General features: G+C 39.6%; 2 protein-coding genes across 4 annotated transcripts in view; one reads left to right on the forward strand and one right to left on the reverse strand.

Annotated features, from left to right (window-relative positions):
• Window positions 1–3,333, forward strand: part of atrnl1a (attractin-like 1a) — a 384,223-nt gene extending 380,890 nt beyond the window's left edge. For 2 of the 3 annotated variants that reach the window (XM_074676260.1, XM_074676261.1), the window contains exon 30: window positions 1,496–3,333. In XM_074676260.1, coding sequence (XP_074532361.1) covers window positions 1,496–1,617 — 122 coding nt within the window. In that variant the 3' untranslated portion in view covers window positions 1,618–3,333. The remainder of the gene's footprint in view (window positions 1–1,495) is intronic. The other variant, XM_074676262.1, reaches the window with a different exon arrangement.
• A 13,032-nt stretch (window positions 3,334–16,365) lies between these two features.
• gfra1a (gdnf family receptor alpha 1a) overlaps window positions 16,366–21,873 on the reverse strand; it is a 107,313-nt gene continuing 101,805 nt past the window's right edge. Inside the window, exon 11 of the mRNA XM_074675878.1 lies at window positions 16,366–20,329. Coding sequence (XP_074531979.1) covers window positions 20,177–20,329 — 153 coding nt within the window. The 3' untranslated portion in view covers window positions 16,366–20,176. The remainder of the gene's footprint in view (window positions 20,330–21,873) is intronic.

The following is a 21,873-nucleotide window of genomic DNA, read 5'->3' on the forward strand; positions in this document are numbered from 1 at the left end:
CTGCTAGCTATTTAGCTTCCCTCCATTGTTCCGGATGAAGAGAGTTCATAACTGTTAGCTGACATGTAAGCTTTCCAGAACTTTTAAAATACTCCAGAGTGCTCAGGTGCAGGTGCACGCACATAAACTCTATGTTTACACAGTTTTCCCCCCACAGTTGCACACACACAAACCTGGAGAGTCTCTCACACAGGCAAACACTGAGCGACTACGTAATCGGCTTTACCTTTTCCACCCACTAAAAATCCCAAGAATCACTTGAGTGTGAAATGCTGGAAACATGTTGCATCCAAATCATATCAAGAGTGCAGCAGATTCCTCTGCACTGTTTGCTTGTTTTGTTTATTTGGGTCCTGCATGCCGGCAGATTGAGCTCTTGTCATAATGACCATGCATTGTCAAACCCACGGTTGTCGAGAGGGGACGACAGGACTAGCTGCACTCGGTAAGAGCTGCCATGACTCTAAATCCACATTAACAACAGCAGCTACTGCCAAGGTAACACAATGCTCTGGGGCATCTGATGCCTTGATGCATTCGGTCCTCTCTCTGCGGTGTGCGGAGCAAGCCAGACATCAGATACACAAGTCTGCTCTGAGAGCGGTACCTGTAAGACATCGAGCTAGACAGTGAGAAGGAGACTCACTGAGAAGGAAACAGAAAGGCAGGATGGAGGAGATTCGCTTCAGTGACCTCAACGTTGTCTTATGTTGAAGCCAGACACCAGTGGCTGGACAGACATTGATAAAACATTTTCTGGATGTCTTTTTGAAGAGCCTGCAGATAGGACCATTTGTCTCTACCTGTCACACATTGGCTGAGGCTGCTCTAATGTTTACCACACTGTCTCTCTCTCTTTTTCTTTTTTTTCAGATGTTTTCCTTTGATTTTTACTTGCTCTGCAATCTAAGGTCTAGTCCACATGTACCTAGATATGAATTTCCTACACACTCAATAGAAGGAGCACTGTAAACATATATCTGCACAACATTTAGCATCAGCAACTTGAAACACACACAAATTGCATTGAAAAGGCAAAGTTTGAGGCATTTAATGGTTCTGTATTTAGGATAGCGAAAGGAGGTCTGCCCAAAAATCATACACTACCGTCTATGCTTACAATTTAGAGTCTCAGCTAGCAAGGTGATTCTTTTTTGATTAAAATGGTATATTCCATGTGTTCTTTCCATTGACCATAAACTAAAATTGTGTGCAAAAACAAAAAAACTTCTGGACTAAAAAAGACCTGACACACCTACAAAAAAAAAAAAAAGTAAGAATAGAAACAGCAGGGGCCCCATCATGGAGCCCTGTGGAACTCCATGCTGTACATATCACTGGAAATGTCTGAAACTTAGTTGACATGGGGTGGAAAATCTCAAAGCTATGATAGGCTGAGTGCAGTGACACTAATCTCAAAATAGTATACGCAGTTGCTGCACTTTTAACAAAAAAATGCTTCATCAATATCTGTCTTCTCTCTTTTCACTTTTAGGTATTGCTATAGCCAGTGCTCTGGTGGACACGTCTCAACAGCGGGTGATGGATTTAAAAGACAGAGGCCTCGGTCTGAAGCACCGTAAACATGTTGTGCACCACCAAGGGACTTGTGTATGATCCGGATGGCCTCCTCAAGGTGACAACTTTTCCACTGTGCCCCCAGAGGAAACTTCACAGGAGATATTCTCATTGTCTTTAGACAACGGGAAACACTGTTGGTAGAGGCAAATCATGAACAGACTGGGTTTGTCTTTGTCACTGGCTTGGATGGGGAGGAAATAACTCCACTGATTCATCGACAGTTGGAAAGAGGGGAAGACTGTCTGGGCCTTTTTTTGCCTTGGATCAGATGAAGAGCTTCATAAACATGGGGTGTGTTTTTTTTTTCCTTTGGGGGGACTTTTTGGCAATGAGGAGCCATGAAAACAAAAAGAAATATGGACAAACCTGCAGATTAATGAGATTGTGTTTCTTCAGCACAGCTTTGGTCTGAAATTTACTCAGACAGCTGGCAGGCGTTTCTATTTCCATGCCATGTGTTTTGGGTCTCCAGGGCTCTGCTTGTCTGTCATTCAGTCTGCCATATCGATGGGGAAAAAAACACTTATTTTCCACTAATAAACTAAACCAAATGGCTTCAAGCTCCATTGAAGAAAAATGAACTGAAACAGAGCTACATTGAAGTCCTCCTGACTCACAAACCCTTTCAGACTTGGGTGAAACCTGGAGATAACAACGTCAATGCAGAACTAAGGAGCGGGTGTTTTCTGTGACAAGGCTTTATCTCAAGAAGAAAGTCTCCTCTGAAATATTCAAAGACTACTACTGCTTCTAGTGAAGGTTGCTGATGAAATGTATCCTTTCTCTAATACTCTTAATTCTGCCCTGCCCAAACATTTTGAAGTTTTACATTTTGATGCTCAGGTGCTCTGTAATGAAACCGGTCCACTATCTGTAGCTTTGGGCCTTATACACGTCTGTATATGCACTAAAAGTGAAATGCTTTACCAGTACAATTGCCCCCTCTGGGCTACAATTATGCAACTGATCATCCAAATGCAATGTTTGTCATGGGCTACAACGTGACGTAAAGGTTGGTATCATCACACACATACTACTGATGGTATTCGTCTTTCTGTTCATTAATTACTGTGAAGCTACACTTTATGTCTTTTTGACCTCCAGTAAATTTAAGCCTGTTTTCTGTGGTACACAAAATTTTATTTACATTATCTACTTGTGTTTTATTTATTAGATACACTTAAACAGTTATTTGGATCTTTTTTTTCTACAAATGCACTACGTTTTTTTTTTTTTTTTTTTTTTTTTTTTGTTTGTTTTTTACAGAGTGAGTCTTGAGTGTCTCTTGTTTATATTTAGTTACTTCTCTGTTAAATGGATATCATAGCAACTTTGTTCTATGTCTTAAAATAATTTTTCCCCATTATCACTTGTGTTTGACCTTTTTTTTTAAGCTGAATATAGACTATTATGTAAATCTTTATGCATTTGTATTATCTATAAATATGGAGCCCATCCGTCTTCTTTCAAGGGTTTTGTCCTCATGTAATTTTGCACCAGTTTGTTGCTGAGACTTGCATTAACAAAGGGCAGCTCACTACACTGTTTTTGTCCATGTGAGCATAACTGTGTTCATTTACAATTAAAACATTTTGATGCCTCTTCTTATGGTAATCAGATCTGATAGACTGTGTACTCTTTCCCCTGGTGTTGTGGGGGTTGTATTGATTGGTGTGTTCAGGATGTCAGAAGGGTCAGATGCAGGTTCAGCCAACATTATAGACTCTGCAATCCAACACTGCTGATAGAGTTACAGAAAGACTAACTCAGCAGCCTGAATGTACAAACAGAAGCTGAAGAAACACTGGGTTTATGCTTCTTTGATTAGATTTTGCATAATAATAAAAAAAAAAATTATAAAAAAAAAAAAAAAAAAGACTGTAAGGGAAGCTCAGCTTCCCTTAAAATGACCCCCCAAAAAGTGGTGATATGTACTGCTGTGTGTACATTTCATTGACAAAATGTGCGCTACAATCCCTTCATCTTTTGTTCAGAATCAGCTACCTATCACAGGTAACTGGCTCGACCTCCTTCTCATTTATCCCCGCAGACTCTCAGCACTTCAACACAGTCGGACGGCGGACGCTGAGCATCTTCTGACTTCAGCAGGGAAGTGTAGAGTGGGTTGTTCCACTGTGGAAACTGGATGGTCATTGGATAAATGCTGGGCTTTGTCCCGCCCATCGGATGCTCAGCATCTCTGGGGATCTATGAGACAGTGGGCTGGCCTGGACGCTAGGCTTCTGCACGATGATTGGATGATCTGTCTGAGGCTGAATCCCTTTATGATTGACAGTGAAATGAGCCAGTCAGTGATCTTGAAGTGAAACCCTCCACTGGAGCATCTTCTGAGTTGTTCTGGACTGATCCAGAGGCTTTATCGATCCCCAGTGAGTTTTCCTTTCTTAAAAACAAAGAGCGTTGAGAGAACACTGGTAAAATCCCTGGAAAAAAACACCTGGTTGGTACGACAGGGTCACAGAACATTTTCTTGAAAAGGAGCGGAGGGTAGAATGAACGTTTAAATAAATAAACAAATTTAGGATGTAGGCCGGAAAAAAAATGAGCTTCCCCTCCTTGACTGACCAGCGGCCACCACTGAAGTAGTAACAGTTTTGCTGAAAGTGGTTACTTCCACAACATGCTTGGTTACAATTTTGAATTCCCTACTCCTCCAACAACTAGTTCGTCATCAACATGGAAACGCTACATATTCTAAACCACGTGACTCAGATTTATAAAATCTGCTTTCATAGTAGAGAAGCCTCCCAGTCATCTGTTTCAGTTGCATCCCTGCACCTCTGTGAGCACAGCAGCGGCAAAACTAATGTGAATATTCGCAAACCAAGCCCTGCTCTGTTCAACATGCTGTGGTTTTGCTCCTACCGACCACCAAACCCTTTGGATTGGTTCCTAAAGCAGAATAAAGCCCAAAAGAAACTGGCCTAAAAAGACAACATGAGAATAATAATGACGAGAGAGCTCCTCAAGATCGTGTAGGGAGGGAGTAGAGAGCCTCCCAACTCTCTCCAACTGTCAGGACAGAAGTCCACACACAGGGTTCTGTTTTGAAATATAAGACAAAAGTGTTGAGTTAAAATGGTAAATGTAGAAAACTGAGCAGACTTTGATCAAAAATGGAATTTAAAAATGTAGAACCAGCCAAGAATGTCAGTAAATTGTTTTTTTCCCTCCATCTAGCTTTTTATTCCTCGCTGTCAAACACAATAATTGAAGCGTAAACAATGACTGTATTCCATCAAGGTTTGTCTCCAAAGGCACTGCTAATGTGCACACATACAATTATATCTTTATGTGTAACGGGTATTTGAGAACGTCATTTACAAACGTGGTGCCGCATACAGATGCATTTACAGACGTACATATAAAATCAGTCCAGACTTTTTATGTCTGTAAGGCTCCGTTGACAAACGGCTGCTGTGTGCCTTAAATTGGACCACGGATTATATCCTCAGTCATGAAAACGCTGGGGGACGGATTGTCGATGTGATCTCAACATCTTTGAAAATTAGATATTTTAATGTAAATGAGGGACTGTAAGCAGGAGGAAAAGCATAAACATATGTTTTTCGAGGGAACAGCACCAGAAGATAGTGGCTCCAGCACTCTACAGTCTGGCTGTGTGTCAAAAACCTTCACAGTCAGTGATATGTTTGTAAATAAAACCTGGGTAAACAATGCTCTGTGATTATTTGCATACCACATGCCTTCTTTTACCTTAGAATACCTCAAGCTCTTGTAACCATTGTGGTTCTGCTCACCAAGCATATACTCTCCATGTAGATGATTAGAAATTAACTGCATTTCTGGTGAAGTTTAACCTGATATTATCTGTATTGGAGGCTATACTTCCTCTGACTTTTGCTCTTGACTCATGTCTTTAAAAGCCTACTTTAAAACTTGTAAGGGTCCTTCAACATAACATGAAGCCAATGCTGCTACTGTCACCACCATTAGTGACCAGGAGGAGATAAGTGCTCCTCTTAATGCTCTCAGCTGACTGCTATGTTGCTTTTTTTCTCAAGATAAAAGAGTGCTGCATTTAGCATTAAGTGGGCTGCTGGCATCTGTGCTCTGCTCAATACCTGCACGTCAAGAGGCTGCAGGGAGTGGTGCACTTTCCTTTTTAGCCTGATCTAAGATGTTTTCAAACCAGTTCTAGGATGAAAGGAGGGGTTTGTGTTTTTAGCGTGAAGTCGATGTGAGGTGCTCAATATCTGAGCACACAAAATGATGGCTAACATACAGTACAAAGAGGGAGAGGGGGAAAAAAGTGACCCTGCGCTTTCAGATTAATGACACTCTGCCACTGTTTGAGTAGGCCTTCATGGGAGTGCTTTGGTAAACCCTTCACAGCAGTTTGATCCTCATCAGTCTCTAGAAAAGGAAGAAAACACAGAGCCTCACACTTCCTGACGTGGGTCACAAATGTTCACAGATTAACAAACACAAACTTGTTCTTCAATGAATGATGCTTGTGCTAAAAAGAAACGGTTATAAAATTAGTCTGAATGAGGTGTCACTGAATGGTAAGTATACTAACTCCTATAGACATCTGTCAGCCCCGACCAGAGGAGCCAGCTGGAATCCCTTTATGGAAGCTGGGCTAATAAAGTCCAACGTGTTTACCTCAGAATAACCAGCCCTTTGCTTTTGATAATGCTACAGCTCTGTATTTTCATACATGCAGCACACAGTATGAGATCAGCAATTTGGGTCAAAAGTAATTTTAGGGATAGCTACCAAGTTTAATGAATACTTGCTGACAGAGAGTCAGAGGGAAACTTCTGTAAATGTTTGGTGAGTTCTTTTATTTATTCACTTATTTGTCTAAACCTAGAAACTCTTTGTTTCTAGTAAACCATCATTTAATTTTAAGGTTATAAAATATAAACAGTAACTGAAGAATTATCTGTTTGAGGAATTTGGAAAATATTTGTAGTGTGCCAAAGTTTACCAATTAGGCCCACAAGATGGCTAATCTTTAGTATTTTCAACAGTTTGCATTTGTTCATTGTTTGTAGTTTCAATAATTTCAGAACAAAAAGCTGAATATTGACACAACATATTTAACAATTTAACACACAGGAGTCATACCAACATTAGCATTAGCTGCGCTTCATGAATATTAATTTTAGCTACTGTGTGCTGTCGTGGCTACACAAATGTTAGTTTTAGCTCCATATAGGAGCCTTTTTTTCTGTGAGCATCCCCTTTATTCACCCTGATAAAACGTTCTGTAAAGAGGTCCTGCAGATCATGTTAGCTTATTGTGGAAAAAAAGGTTTAAAGTTTAGAGGAAGGATGAATATTTTAATTGTTGTTATGGGGTGATGGAGATGAGGTGGCGGAGCTGCTCAGTTCAGTGTTGGTGTTAGAGCAGTTACCAACCACGGCTGTCTGATGCTGTCACCACCATTTGAGCCCTCCCTCTTTGAACAATCTCTGAAAAAAATACATGCAACTGTAAACCACTTAAAAAATGAAGGAAAAGGAGACCCTATGTGGCAGACGTGAACATGTTTGTAGCCTGGTATAAAACCAAAATGATCTTTGTGGCTCAGTTTAATTGTACCCACTGCAAAGGAAGTGATTTTTATTTTCTATTACTCATCTGATTTAATTATACTAAGGCTAAGAGTCATTCATAGTTTTGCATAATGAAGGGTGATTTGTCTGCCAGGTGGGCACTGTGTGCCAGAAAATCCACAGCCTGCCCCAGCATCATCTTTGTGACTGAGTTTGAAAGTTAGAATGAGTCAGCGTTTCCTATATTGCATCCACCATCGCTGGGCCTTATAGCCTCTTCAGAAGCCTGAGCACATGGTTTCAGTGGCTCTGTCTGCAGCTGTACATCGCTTAGCTTCAAGGTAGAAACTCTGGCCTGCTCCTCTTATAGGAGCCAAGCAGATGAAACTCTTATTGAAAAGTACCTTTAAGAACCTATTTCACCAAATCCACACTATCCCTTTCATCATCAGTGAAGCTTTTTATGTGAATGTATGCATCTCAAAGCTCTGACTCAGTATCAGAGGAATTGAATATTTTTTCTTTACTTTGTATGTTGTTGTTGTTGTTTTTTTTTGTTTGTTTTCTAAACATGATCTCAGTGGTTCAAGTCACAATAAACAACTTTTGGTGTGCAATAGCCAAGCACAGTCAGAGTTTTTAGCATTGTTTTACCAGATTGGCTTCTACCTGCATGACATATTGCTCACTGTGTCTTAGCACCAATATAAAAAAAAAAAATAAAAAAAATAAGTCATGATGGGATGGAGGTTTCTTAGACTAATTTGTGAAAACATGAGAAGTAAAGTACAAAAATTATTTTAAGTAGACATATAGTATACCATTTGATTTGCATTTGATTCTTGTTTCAGAAACTGAAAACCAATAACAAGAAACTTTTCATGGTTTTGTGTACACAGCGACGCCATTAAACTAAGAGGAGGATGATTGTTTGTAATTTGTCTCAGGTTCAAGCCTGATCTTGTGCAAGGTGCGACAATAAGCTTCAGCTTCGTGTCACCTCAGCCAGATCAGTTTCTGTATGCACCAGTAATGACCCCAGACAAACTCACAGCCAGAAGCTCTTTAGCTCTCGTGAATGTCTTTTTGTCATTTTGACTCTATGTCCAACTCTTTTCACAGCCTTATTCCTTGCTCCCTCACTCGTCCACCCACACCCCCACCGTTGAGGACTCAGGGTCAGCTGAGTCATGTCCTCCTGATTGATGCCCTATTCAGACCTCAATCTTTATGTCATTACTTGCCAATTGTGGCGGGTAATTTAGGCCACAGTCTGAGGACGAGTGGCCTGACACAGGATTACAAAGCACACTGCTGTCCTCTACATCCCTAAACACACACACACACACACACACACACACACACACACACACACACACACACACACACACACACACACACACACACACACACACACGCGCCTCTAACCTAACCACCAACCAGTCAGCCAGCCTCTGTGACGCTGTGAAGAATGTCGCCCCTGTCAGCTGCGCCCTCTCTTCTGTCCCAGCATGCATTGCTCCGTCATAAGTGGCCTTCTGCACCAACAAAGGGAGCCTTTTTTTTCCCCTCTCAGCATGCTAGCACAAAGACATGAAAGATGAAAGAGGAGGGGAGAAGCCATTGATGCACTGCATCAGCTTGATTATATGAGCTGTAACCGTAGACACATCATGGGCGCCTGTAGGAGGGTCAGCTGACAGGTCGAGGTGACCGCTTTTCTGCTTCGTCATGGAGATTTGTCCATCCAGGAGAAAAGACTGTATACTATTCTGAATTTTTCTTTTAATCATCTACTCTATTGTAGCTCTGTGATCAGTAGTGTATGATTTTCCTAGTTAAAATTTAGCACTGTCAAAGAGTTTTTCAAACAAAGTTGAAACTCAACAGTTCAAAAGAGTGAGTGTGTAATAAGTTTACTGACATTAAGGTTTATTGAGTCAATGGCATGTTTTACATCAGTCGCTGGTTAAAGAGTAACTCTGTCCTCTGTGTCAGTACCATGATTCATGTAGAGATGCACTGATCTAACTTTTTAAATACCAGTGCTAACATCAGGGCTTTGGTTTTGGCAGATACTGACACAAATCAAATCTAATATTAAATTGATTTAACATTCCATATTCTTTAATATTAAGGTGATACTGGGATTTATGTTTTAGCAACGTTAGGTTTTTCGAACTTGTAATAATGTAAACTTGTAAACTAATGTATGTGTTACATCCTTGGAGTAAGTAAAGGCTGAAGGACAGAAAATACATCTACGCTACTGTTTATCAAGGGATTACACACCTGCCTTGTTCTTTAAACCTGAGGCCAAAGATTTATCCTTTAATCTTGTCCCTCCACTATTTTACAGCTGTCCGTCTTCAATGAACACACAGTTCATCCTTTGTACCACTTCACCGTCTGTTTTTACAGCAAAACAGATTAAAAAATAAGTGTTCAGTCAGAGTTGTAAACAAGTTGTCTAATTAAACTTTGATTGTAAAGAAGGGAAGATGATTACGATAAACACATCTATTAGTATCCATCATCCACTTATCACAGTGACATGGATTGGCCACACAGGACTTCAGTACATTCCCTCATGATGAATTAATCACCTTTAATTCATGCTGGTGTCAGAAAAGCCAACATGTTTATGTGAGGTTTTATGACCTCCTCTTATAAACTGTCCATAATGAATAGAGATTGGGTATTGATAGACTATAAAATATATTTATATTTAATATCTGAGTGGGGGAAGATGAGACTGCAGCATAAGGGTACATTCTAATGATGAGTCTGGTTCATTTTTATTTCTGTTGTTACTCATGTGTACCACCTGTTCTGAAGGACCTTGAAGCTTAAGTCAATGTAAGTCAAGGGGTTAGTAGGATTATATTACAAGACTCTAAAACCTGGATGCACAGCAAATTAACTGATGGGTTCACAAGAAAGAAAGAAAGAAAGAAGATCACGCTCTGACACTAGCTGACCCCTATCTAGGTATTTTTGTTGTTTAATGTCTTTAACCAGTGAGGACAGGACAGTGGATAGAGCAGGAAACAAGGTGAGAGTGGGGAAACAAATGGCCTCGTCACTTTGGCATGTGACTGCAAAGGCTGAGATTGAACCCCCTGATTAGGATTGTGAGACACAAAACCTTTTGAAGCAGCCTAACTATGGTGTGCAGAGAAGGACAAAATAGAATCCAGTTAGTATGTGTGATCTGAGTCCATCTCACAGCCCTAATATCCACATAATGTAACAGAGTAGAGGCATAATAAAGATACTGAAAACTGCAAGATAACTTTGTTGTTGGTTTTTTATCTTTTTTTTTTCTCAGAACAACAAACTCTAAAAAATTCTGTTCTTCTCACACACTTATATATATATATATATATATATATATATATATATATATATATATATATATATATATATATATATATATATATATATATATATATATATATATATGCAACAAATGACAAAGAATAAATGGCTGCTCTCAACATGCTTCAACTGTTTCCAATTGTGATCAACTGCACACCTCCATTTCAACAAGAGGTCTTTCAATTTTTTCTTTAATAGGTCTCATGGCTGATTTCTGGCGCTGCCACAAAATTGTTCCTCCTAAAATCTTGAAAAGAAATAAAAAAAAAACCAAAAAAACAGGGTATCTCAAACTTGAATAGAATACACAACAATTCTCTTTATTTAAGAAGATCCTTTTATGAAAACCTGCAGTGAAAACCAGAGTAAAGATATAAACCTATATGGAAATACATAACTGAATAAATATCTGTTGAGTGGAGAGATGAATGAAACTCATTCCTGTCAATCTTAGAGATGATGAAATGTACATGGAGGGCATGTCACTCCTTTATTACAGCACAGGGGCCAGGTAATACAGAACCTGATGGTGCTCCTCACAGTGCTCATATCTCCTTAAACCATCCCACAGTAAGAAAATAGTCCTTTAATGACTCTTAATAAGCTCAGTCCCTGCATGAGAAATGCTGCCTGCCATCAAAAATCTTATTCTCCTCATTCACAGGATGTCGTATTTGAAAGTTGTCTTTTCACTTTGGTTTCAGAAGCTTCTGGGAACTCATTTCAGGGCCATGTAGTGTATATGAGGGGGTCTACTAGCTTAAGAGGGGCCTTCAGAGCAGAAATATACTGTTTGAGACTTTTCCTGCCCCAGCATGAGATAAATGAATAGTGAGTACATTTATGGACACTTTATTTTATGAGGAAATTGTAAAGGATTCCAAGTCTTCAATAATTCACTGACAAAACATTTTTTCCTTTATCAAACACTTTTGAGTTTGCTAATCAAGGTTTGTTTTTAACCACATGGAGCAATCCAAGGGCTTTTGGCTACCACAGCTTGAGCTTCTCAGTGCAATAAAGAAAGTATTTATTTTTTTGTATCACAACAAATTATCAAAATTATTGTGTTTGTTCACATAAACCAACACAATTCTCTAAATGTCCTTTGTAGCGATCAATTTAATGATTTATTTTCATCTGCAGACATCATAACAGCAGCCCACATCAGTGATCCAGGGAGTTTGTGTCAGTTTGTTTCTGAACACCACATTATGTGGTTGATTTCACATTAAACTGTCCTCACTCATCTCTCCTTCTCTGAGCTCTGATGCTGACAGTTGTAGAAATAAAGGAGTCAGTATTACAACGTTTAACACTGCAGATGTCATTTCCATTAGCATGTGGTTTTAGTTTCTTTGTTGTGAGTGTAACCTGAAGTTGCTTTTGCCAGGATTACTGGACAAAAGCCAAAGCTAATGACATGTTGTCAGTTTGTCTCTGGTGTTGCTCCTGTTTGTGAAAGTATGACCACTGTCATTGGGTTAGCAAAGGGTTTCGACCAATCAGAATCAAGCATCTCACACAGCTTGACGATCAGTGACGAAGCTGGGTAACAAAATCCTGACAATACCTACCACTCTGATAAGATGTCACAGTTGTCCATTGATCATTATTTTTGCTTTTAACCCTGCCCACTATTCATTTCCTGCCTTTTGCAGTCACTGTTGTTTCACAGCCTGGAGCAATCACGAACTCGCGTCTTATGAAATACAAAAGACACCCAAACTCACGGTAACTATTGTGGGGTTCAGGTGGAGTACCTTTTATTTGTTCTCAATCTTCTGCTGTAAAAGTCACACACTTTGCTTTTAAGGCTAGCTGGTGAGCTGACAACTGAGCTGTCCTTTTCTTTTGCTTCTGCTGCTTCTTTGTCGTCTACCCTAGTACAAAACATGAAAAGAACAACTACCTCCCCAAATTATAAACCATCTAGTTGCAGTGTTTAACTTGTATTACCCTGTCTTTATTTTTAGCACAGTGTTAAAATTTCACTCAAAAAAAAAAAAAAAAGTAAAGAAAAGTGTGATCATCAATATTTTTTTTTTTTGCAACATCCATACCTCTCGGTCTTAGTCAATGGCAGTAAAACTACCAGAAAATCTTACTCCAGCCTGAGCCAGCCCTTTAATCTATCAAAAAGAAATGTTTCAAGCCATCTCTAAGAGGTAGAGAAAAAGTCAGCCTCCTAAAGTCTTAAAACCTTCTGACCAAAGGCTCGACCTCCCAGACTACTCTTGAAGAGTGTAGATACCACAAGCAGGCCCTAGATTCTTGGAGAAAATTGTTCGACAGGTGTTTGACAGAAACGTAGGCTCCCCAAGGCTTGAGTGGTTGTGTCTCTTAATTGAGGGAACTTTATCTAATCAAACTGGATTTTGTGTACTGAGGTTTTCTGTAAATACAGACGTGATGTTTTTTTCCCTTTGTGTTCAGCTTCTTCAATGTGCAGTGGCATTTATGGACTAAGCCCATAACTAAGTCCCTTCCTGGAAATGCGGCTACACTGCTGTTCCTCTTATTATTCTTCACAATAATAGGGCTTAAGTATGTGCATTTAGTCCAATGGCTTTGAAAGCTAATGCAGAGTGGTGACTAAAAAAGTACATTCAAATGTCAGACTCATTTCCTGCCATTTCATAATGATGATTCGCACACGTCAGGCCATTCTCCCATCACTTCTTTCTGTTTTACATTAATGTTTTATTCATAATGTCAAGAATGCGTCAGTAAATGTCCTTTAGACTATCAACACCATTTAGTGTGACACGTGGAGCTGTAAATGGGCCTGTTCAAGTCATCCCTTTTCTCTTCAACTCACTGACATTTCCATGAAATTATGAGAGTGTTTTAATTAAAGACTTTCCAGCTCTAAGTGTTGCCCGCTGTCTTTAGTGACACTGCTGATGTTTGGGCTCGTGAGGAGAATTTAGGTTTCACTTGGGGAATCATCATTATAGAAAATGGGATGGACTAACTCCTCTGAGAAGAGATTATAAGATCATATAAATTAGGTTTTACTCCTACCACTTGAAATGTGTATTTCTTTCCTTGTATGCTACAGACATTTCTACACGGTGAATTATTGATTTTGTGCATCTTTAATTTACTCTGTTCAACAAAATAGATAAAAGTCTAGGAGAAAGTCGGGAAAGACAGACAGTAGTGCTGCAAGCCTTTGGTGTGTATTTAACTTTTTCCTCTAAGCCTGAATGAGAGGGCAGATAAGTTATTGCTCAAAAGTTTTGTAGTGTTTTAAAAGTAAATTTCAGTGATCTTTAAAAGTTTGTTGTGCTTTCTCCAAAGTTTTGATTCTACAAAACATGGGACTCAGGGATGATGCCATCCAAACGTGTGGAAAACATTCTTTAGCCTTAAACTTGACATTATGAAAAACACCATTGTAGTTTGAAGGGCACTATGGCATACATTGATAATCAAGCCTTGGAACTTTGCTCATTTGATTTTATTGATTTTTTTTCAAGCAACAAAACCTATATGCACTAGCGAACGGGACGTGTAACTCATGACTGATTTAGAACTATGCTTTAGCTAAAGTTTGTGATAATTTAAAACCAATATAGTTGTCCAGTATTGACCATTAAAAGGACTGAAGGTCTGGCACCTCTGTAGTAGCTTTACAAAATCTACAGCTGACAGTCTTTTTTCTGTTTTTTTTTTTCAGAAAAAGAAAAACAACAACAACAAACAAACCTTATTTAAGCCTTCATCTGAATTTTTTTGTTCTTGCAGCTGTCTCTTTAAGGCTCCCTGGGAGAAAAAACCCCGCCCCTCTGATTGGCCAGCCCTCTGAAAGCCTATCAGGGGCAGAGCTATGGATAGACCTTTTTGTTTCAAATCCACCCCATCAATGTGACATGAACGAGTGTCGAACCTCCACAGTAAAACACAACAAACAAAAACACCAGTGCAAAATAAAACAGGTTTGAACACAGCAGTGGCTGCAAACAGCATTAATAAAGTACAAAAATCAAATTACCCAGAACTTCTAATAAAATCATCAGCAGAGAATAACTCCTCAGAGCAATATAAAAGAATGGGAATCCAAAGTTTATGTCTTCATCAAAAACAAACACCTGAGCAATTTTTCTTTCTTTTATTCTAACAAGGAAAGAGAATCTTTAAGTGAGCTTGTAGTTGCAAGTACCCACCTAACCAGGATTCTGGCAGCTTCCACTCAACGAACTGGTCCACAGTCTGCTGCAGGGTCCAACTTATTAGCTGGCTGGCTCTCAGTGTTTAATATAACACATTCAGTCAGCCGTTTTGTCCCGCTGCGCCCGTCAAACACTTTGGAATATTTATGAGCTGAGAATGAGATCTCAGCGCTGGCTGCAGGGATTGTTTCAAACAGCAGAGAGTCTTTGTTGGTATCACTGCAGGTAGAAGTCAAAGCTCAAAGATTCACCTTGAGTTTGCAAGTCAGACCCAGCGTTGCACTTGTTAGCTGCACCACCTCGGGTGTGTTTGATTTGGCTTACTGTGTGTGATGCTTGGTGGTGCAGTATTCACAGTCATCATTTATAAATTGGGGTTTTACACAGAAGGAAATGTCTTTGGTGCTTATATGGTAGTGGTGGCAGTAGACTTGACCACTTGTGTCAAAAAGTGAAATGAATGTGAATAAACTTGTGTGTTTATTCATTCATCTTCTACGGCTTCTTCTGTTCAGGGTCATGGGTGGCTGGAACCTATCCCAGCCGTCTTTAGGCCAGAGGTGGGGTTCACACTGGACTGGTCACCAGTCAATCACAGGGCAAACCCACAGAGAAACCCACCTTTCATACACACACTTACACCTACTGTCAATTTAGAATCACCAATTAACCTGATGAGCGTGTTTTTTGGCTGTGGGAGTAGGCAGGAGTACCCAGGGAGAACCACCGCATGTACATGGAGGACTCCACACAGAGAGGCCCATCTTGCTCAAACTGGGATTCAAACTGGTAACCTTCTTGTTGTTAGACAGCAGCGCTAACTGGTGCGTCACTTTGCAGTCCCTTGTGTAAATGTGTACAGATTTTATCTCATTTCTGCAAAACATTATTTTCTGATAGGTTAGGCTTTGTAAGAGGCTACAGGAGATGTTTCAGCAGCCCTGACAGCAGCTGCTTAGCTTCTGTGGACAGCTTCACCGAAAGGTAGTGTGTGCTGTCTGCTCTGCGTTGTATACTTTCTTTGACAAGTACTTTATACAATCCTGCTACACAAGAGATACGAGCACTATCCTGTAACAATTGTAGGTCATTGTGTGATGCACCTGTATCAAAAACACCAAGAGTCAGGGAAGTTATTCCACTTTGAGTAGATTTCTCAATAAAGAACACTCCACATATCTTTTGTTTGCGATAGATCTAAAGGAGAGTTAACAAATACAGGAACAGAAATGTATCAAAGTGTAAGTTAAGCAGTCTTACATCACCCTCCCTAAAGTGCAGTTGTATTTTACTGAAATGCAATCCTGTAAGCATAAGAATGACCTTTCTTTTCTTTTTTGTTCTGTTTTATCTTTTTACCTTTTACTTCTCCTCAAGCAGCACTAGATGATACAGACTTGCAGTATGAAAGGACAAACTGATGTGACCTCTCTGCATCATACCGAAGCTACAATCCTCAGCTGACTTTTTCTCTATCCAGTCTCATCTCCTTGCTCTTTAAGTTTCCTCCGGCTCAGTAACCCAAAGCCAGCAACACAAACTCATAAGCTCTTATCGGGATCAGGTTGACTGCCTTCTCTATCCATCAAGACACCTTTCTGTCCACATTTTCTTTGTCTGCAGGTTTCTTTTTTAACGTGAATGAAATAACACAGCGTAGAAACAGTGCCGGTGATTTGACAGTTTTTAATCATAACTTTTGTACAATAGATTTTACATTTTCACAAGCTAAGAAGTTAATGATGCCGGATATCTGAGGGGACTCTGCATCTCCAAAAAGTCTCTTTTGGTATTTTTTAACAACACATGGGATGGTGATGGGCAGCAAACATATGTGATATCCCCCAACATTTTGCCCTAACGAGGGATCCATGACCCCAGTTTTGAGGAACTTAACCACCTCCATACACTGTTCTTTATCTAAGAGGCCTGAGCCAATGAGGACATGACTGAGGACAATATAAAATCAGTGGATGCACTGTAAGACCCAAACCTATGAATTTTGTGCCCTAGTAGAGACCCCTTACATTTCCCCTCCATTCTATCTGCACTTGACAAACTAGTCTGGTCAAACTATAAATGCCTCCATTGTAACCATATAGAAGAAATGTCAATCTCTCATCTATTTTCTTTTCAGCACCATGCAATGACCATTGTCCTCCTTGCTAGTCATAGTAACGTTGCTTTTTTTTTAGCAGCAAAACCGAAAAAACTATGTTAAAGACAGGGTATTTTGCTTATTTTCAAAGGTTTTATACCCTCTGGTACTCCTGAAATAAGAAAACATTATGACCAGCTATAAAAAAATGATTTCCATTTTCTCTCACCAGTGTTTTGGAAACCCTTTATTTCAGCCTATCTTGTTTTAGCTGCTGTCTCTTTAAAGCTCCCTGCTCCACAAACCCCCTTCCCTCATATTGGCCAGCCCTCTGGTAGCCTGTCCAACGCAGACCTTGGCCCACCCTCCAACATGCCATAAACCAGTTTCGAGATCTTTTATGCAATGACTTTGTACTTTCAGCAATGGACAACCATTATTGCTCCTTTATATCTTTTTTAAAATTTAGGACAGCATAATACCCACGCTTTAAGAACCTAAGATTTTTTAATACAATCTATCTCATTCACTTCGACTCATTCAAAAAGTAAAAATTTGTAAAATATAGAAAAATAAGCTCAAATCTTAGCCAAAAAGCAAAATAACTGTATTCAATGTAATAAATGGGTCTATTTAATTAGAGAAGTGTACCATTGATATCCTCTTTCACAGATGCAATAATATCCCGTAGTCATGTACATATAGGGAGAAATATATACAATATAAAAAACAATATTCTGCCTTATTCAATGTACTCTATGTTGTATCTGAATGTCAAAATAGCTCACAATGCTCTGGAATAGAATATCATCAGACATTTATTTGTCCAATTTGTAGTTTCAGCCAAGTACATACAGTGCATATACCATGTTTATGCTCGGTAAATAACATTTAGGTCCTAATATACATTAATTATGTTCAAGAAGCTACATAAACCCAAGCAGCATGTTGTAAACGCTCCTGTCCAAAATGACGAAAGTAACTTTGCGGAACATGCCACAGTGATGTATGCAACCTTCTCAATCATGTGCTGTATGGAAGTGCGCAGAAATAAAAATCTTGTGTTAAAGAGGGGAGAACCTAAAACTATATGGCTTTATTTAAAAGTTTGAAGGAAACAGATGCACCAGAGTGTGACTAGGATATAAAAGCTGATTGTGATGCTGCAGCCTTTTTGACTTTCACAGCAGTCCTCTGACGTGTCGCACATTGTGTACAGTGGATTGATTTGACCATCTTTGAAAACTCCTCCTATAAACAATGATCCCAAACTGAAACTTAGATTATTAAGATTAGAAATTTAGGATTAACAAGGTTTGCTTCTACCTGCTAACATCTGCAAACCTTGCTAAGCAGCACATCTAGCAATGGTACCCTTTTGTTCAATTAAGCTACTGCTTGTAAAACTGACTGTAAGACATTGAATCCAGTGACCAAAAGAGGATGTTTGGTATTGTTAGCTTCTCTGTCCTATTGAGTAGGATAATACATGGATACATTTTATCCTCCACCAACGCTTTTCTTTCAAAAACATGCTACTACTAGAATACTAGCATACCTGGCTGGACAATCTCTGTCATTATCACCAAAGTCAAAGAACATAGTAAGGTACGGCCTGTAAACCAGCGCTTTTTGAATCCACAGGATGCCACATGGATTTAAGGCCAAATCCACAAAGCTTGATCACTTGTTTCTTTATTTTGTGCAGTTGGCCAAAGGAGTCCTGTTCGAAAAATTGTTGCATGATGACAATGTGGCGCTTACTTGCTAACTGTAGCTCAAATTGAGTCATTTTAAATAATAATACAAAAAAGTTTTCTTTTCTAGGTGGACTTCTTCCTTGGACCTTCATTCTTTGATTTGATAATGCTGACATGTTGGTGCTGACTTATCAAGATATGCTACTTCATGTAGCCTAGCCATCAAATGCATAACACAAAGCCCTTATTCACAACAATGACTGCTTCTCATTTCAACATGTATGATGGTCACCAGCTACACTTAAAAAACAAGGACTGATTTGTCAAGGTCTTACTTCAATTGAAGCTCAAATTTGAAAAAGATGGCTACCACTGTTTGATAGCCACTCTCCCAGAATTATTGTTTCATAGCAAGCCACACATTTGCAATGATATAATAGTTTTAACTGGTGGATTGGGTGACACTAACTATAAGTCATTGGGTTTGGCAAATGGTCAATATCAAGCCTTCACTTCCTCTTCAAAAACATGCTGACAGTTTGACAACTGAGGCAACAAGTTGTAACACTGAACTGAGAACACAGAAATGGAGGCTTTGAGATCTGATAAGCTTCGTTACTTTACAACAATTAGATTTAGTTTCCCCTCAGCTCTAATTTTTGTGGACACAGTGCAGCAAAGTACATAAAAACAAACCAGAAAAAGACATAAAAAATCCTTCAGGTGAAACTTTAGCAGCGTTCCAAAGAGAAACATGGAACATGGTTTGGACTTTACGATTACAAATATGTACAATCACAATGAGTAGAGTGGATTTCCACAGCAGCGTACAACCTACTGCCCTGTGATCACTCTGGTGGCAATAAACAGGTGTAAAAAAGATGCAGGAAGCGTGGCGCTGTGTTTTTTTGTCTGAGTGTGTGAATATGTGCAGTGTGTGTTTGTGGGTCTTTGCTTGTGTGCTTCTGCCAGCATTGATGTTTGTTCAGTAAAGACAATTTGGGCGCTCGCCTTCTTACTTTTTCAATGTTTTAAGCTATTGGTGTTCACCCTGAAAACAAGGCTGTCATGTGACTTTTTTGTAAGGTATATATCCACAACCTTTCATAAAAATGTTAAACACCAGATTACATCATTATCAAAACACACAAACCACAGAGGGGACTGAATAACACCGAAAAAGGCTGCCCAAGTGATAAAATGTAGCCGTTACTGAACTGACTGTGATGTTTAAGCAAAAGATCCCACCTTTAGCCTCAACACACAAACAGACACTGGTGGTATTTCTTAAAATCTTAGCTCACTCTCATTCTGTATGTACCTTTCCAAGATCAACCAGCTGTAGTTTATTGGAATGTTGTCCTCCAGTATTTTTTCTTTTCTGCCAAACACATAAACTTTAAATCCTCAAACCCAAAGGGGACGCACAGCCAAACAGAGTTAACACATAGAGTAGATCACTGTTGAAGCACACAGCCGCATTGCAAAGAAAACACAAACATAAAACACCAAAGCTTCTCAAAAATTCATAAAAAAATGAAGTAGGAATCAAAAGAGATAGAATCCAGAGGAAAATAAAGTACAACAGGTATTACTGAGAAGAAAGGATATAACTTCTTGTTTTGCTTTTTCTTTTATACAAATGTGTTTGTCAGTCCGTTTAAGCTTGTTGCTGTGACGCAGCACGGCTACAAGACCCCCAGCGAGGAGAGTGCGAGCAGGCTGCAGTACCAAAGCAAGAGCAGCGGGGGCAGCAGAGAGGCCAGGCCTGCAGGCCGTCTGGACACAGCTGAGTCCCTCAGGATGGCGTTGGATGTGCTTGGACCATCTATCTGAGGGTCCTGAGAGATAGGAAGAGAGGAACAGAAGAGAAAGAGTTTACTGACAGGCCCAGTGATCAATCTGTTATCAGCTCTCTTCATTGATTTTAATTAGATATAAACAGAGTCATCCCATGTCAAAACTTTGGTCTCATCACTGGCTTTTGCTTGATTTCTGTAATGTCAGATGTAAAATTAAACTGCTCCACTGATCTTATTAGCTCCTGAGACAAACTTTTGTTTGTATTGATTTTGGTGAACCCTGTGGACAAGATGCGTAGTGCAGTCCAGGAGACAGAAATTTAAATTTGTACCAGATGGACAGCCCAGTTTTTTTTTTTTTGTTTCTTTGTTTTGTTTTTTTTTTCTTTTAGAATTAATCTCAGGGCAGACTCAGGGTAAGAAAAGAAAGTTAACATTTAAAATTCACTGTGTAAAGGAAATTTAAGAAAACTCATGTAGCAACAACGAGAGATCATTCTACTCATTTTTGGCTGAATGCTACAAATGGGACTTGTAGCATTGCTATTTTGGCCTGCACATGTGGGGTCTCATAGTGAATTTAGTAACTACTTAGATTTCTCCATTGTAGCAATCACAGGCATGAAAGATTCTCCAACCAAGTAGCAAACTGCATGCAATGCTTCAACAACCAAATGTACTCATTACGATTTGGTATTGACAGTCATTGGTTGTTGTGTGTTAGAGCACGGTCACACTGGCCATCAAAACCGTGCCGTGCTTAAGCACGATTGCCCCCCGCAGCGCTGTTCCCCAGCTGGAGAGTACAGCCAGTGGTCACACTAACCCAATATGAACCAGACTTTAGCGGGTATCATACATGCGCATGGCCCGCCTACATCATCGTGAAGCATCTGTTTACATGAAGTGCAAACTCATCAGAGTCAGCACAATGAGACACAGAGAGCACTGCTGCAACTTTTGGACTTATGGTGAGTCGTTTACGCCAGACACAGCCCTCCAACACCCTTGCTTTGTTTAAAATGATTATCAAGAGATGCGCTCGTGGCGATCATATGTCATGGATCGCATGCGCTGTCCGCATGCTTGTGCTCGTGCATGAAGTAAACCGTGCCAAAGCCCACCTCTCCGAAGCGTGCCAAAGCACGGAAGGGGATCGTGCTTGAGCACGGCACGGTTGGGGTCATACTGGTCGTTCCAAACGTGCGTTACGGCTAAAGCGTGCTTAGGCACAGCACGATTGACCAGTGTGACCGCGTCCTTAATAGATATTATTTTAGTACTTGCTTCTTGGTACGTGAATATCACGGTAAAAAAGATTCCTGCTCTTGCAGTAGAAATTCAAAAAGGTTGCATTAGAATTTGTACGAAATGATCAGCTTGATAATCAGAGATGACTGGAGGGGGATTCATGGAAACTTTCAAAATGAATTGCAAGGGAGTCAACTTGAAGAATTATTCGGAAACAAGAAATATGGATTTATTCTGATTAATTTTAAGGACGAAGTCCGTTAATGAGGTGCAATAATTTCTTATGTATCCTCTCTAATGTTAGAATAAATAGGCTACAGCATATATAGTCA

This window comes from Halichoeres trimaculatus, unplaced genomic scaffold (genome assembly GCF_033239565.1).
Source record: "Halichoeres trimaculatus isolate MK-OKI-2021-1 unplaced genomic scaffold, fHalTri1.1 fHalTri1_scaffold_8, whole genome shotgun sequence".
NCBI classification, from domain to species: Eukaryota; Metazoa; Chordata; class Actinopteri; order Labriformes; family Labridae; genus Halichoeres; species Halichoeres trimaculatus.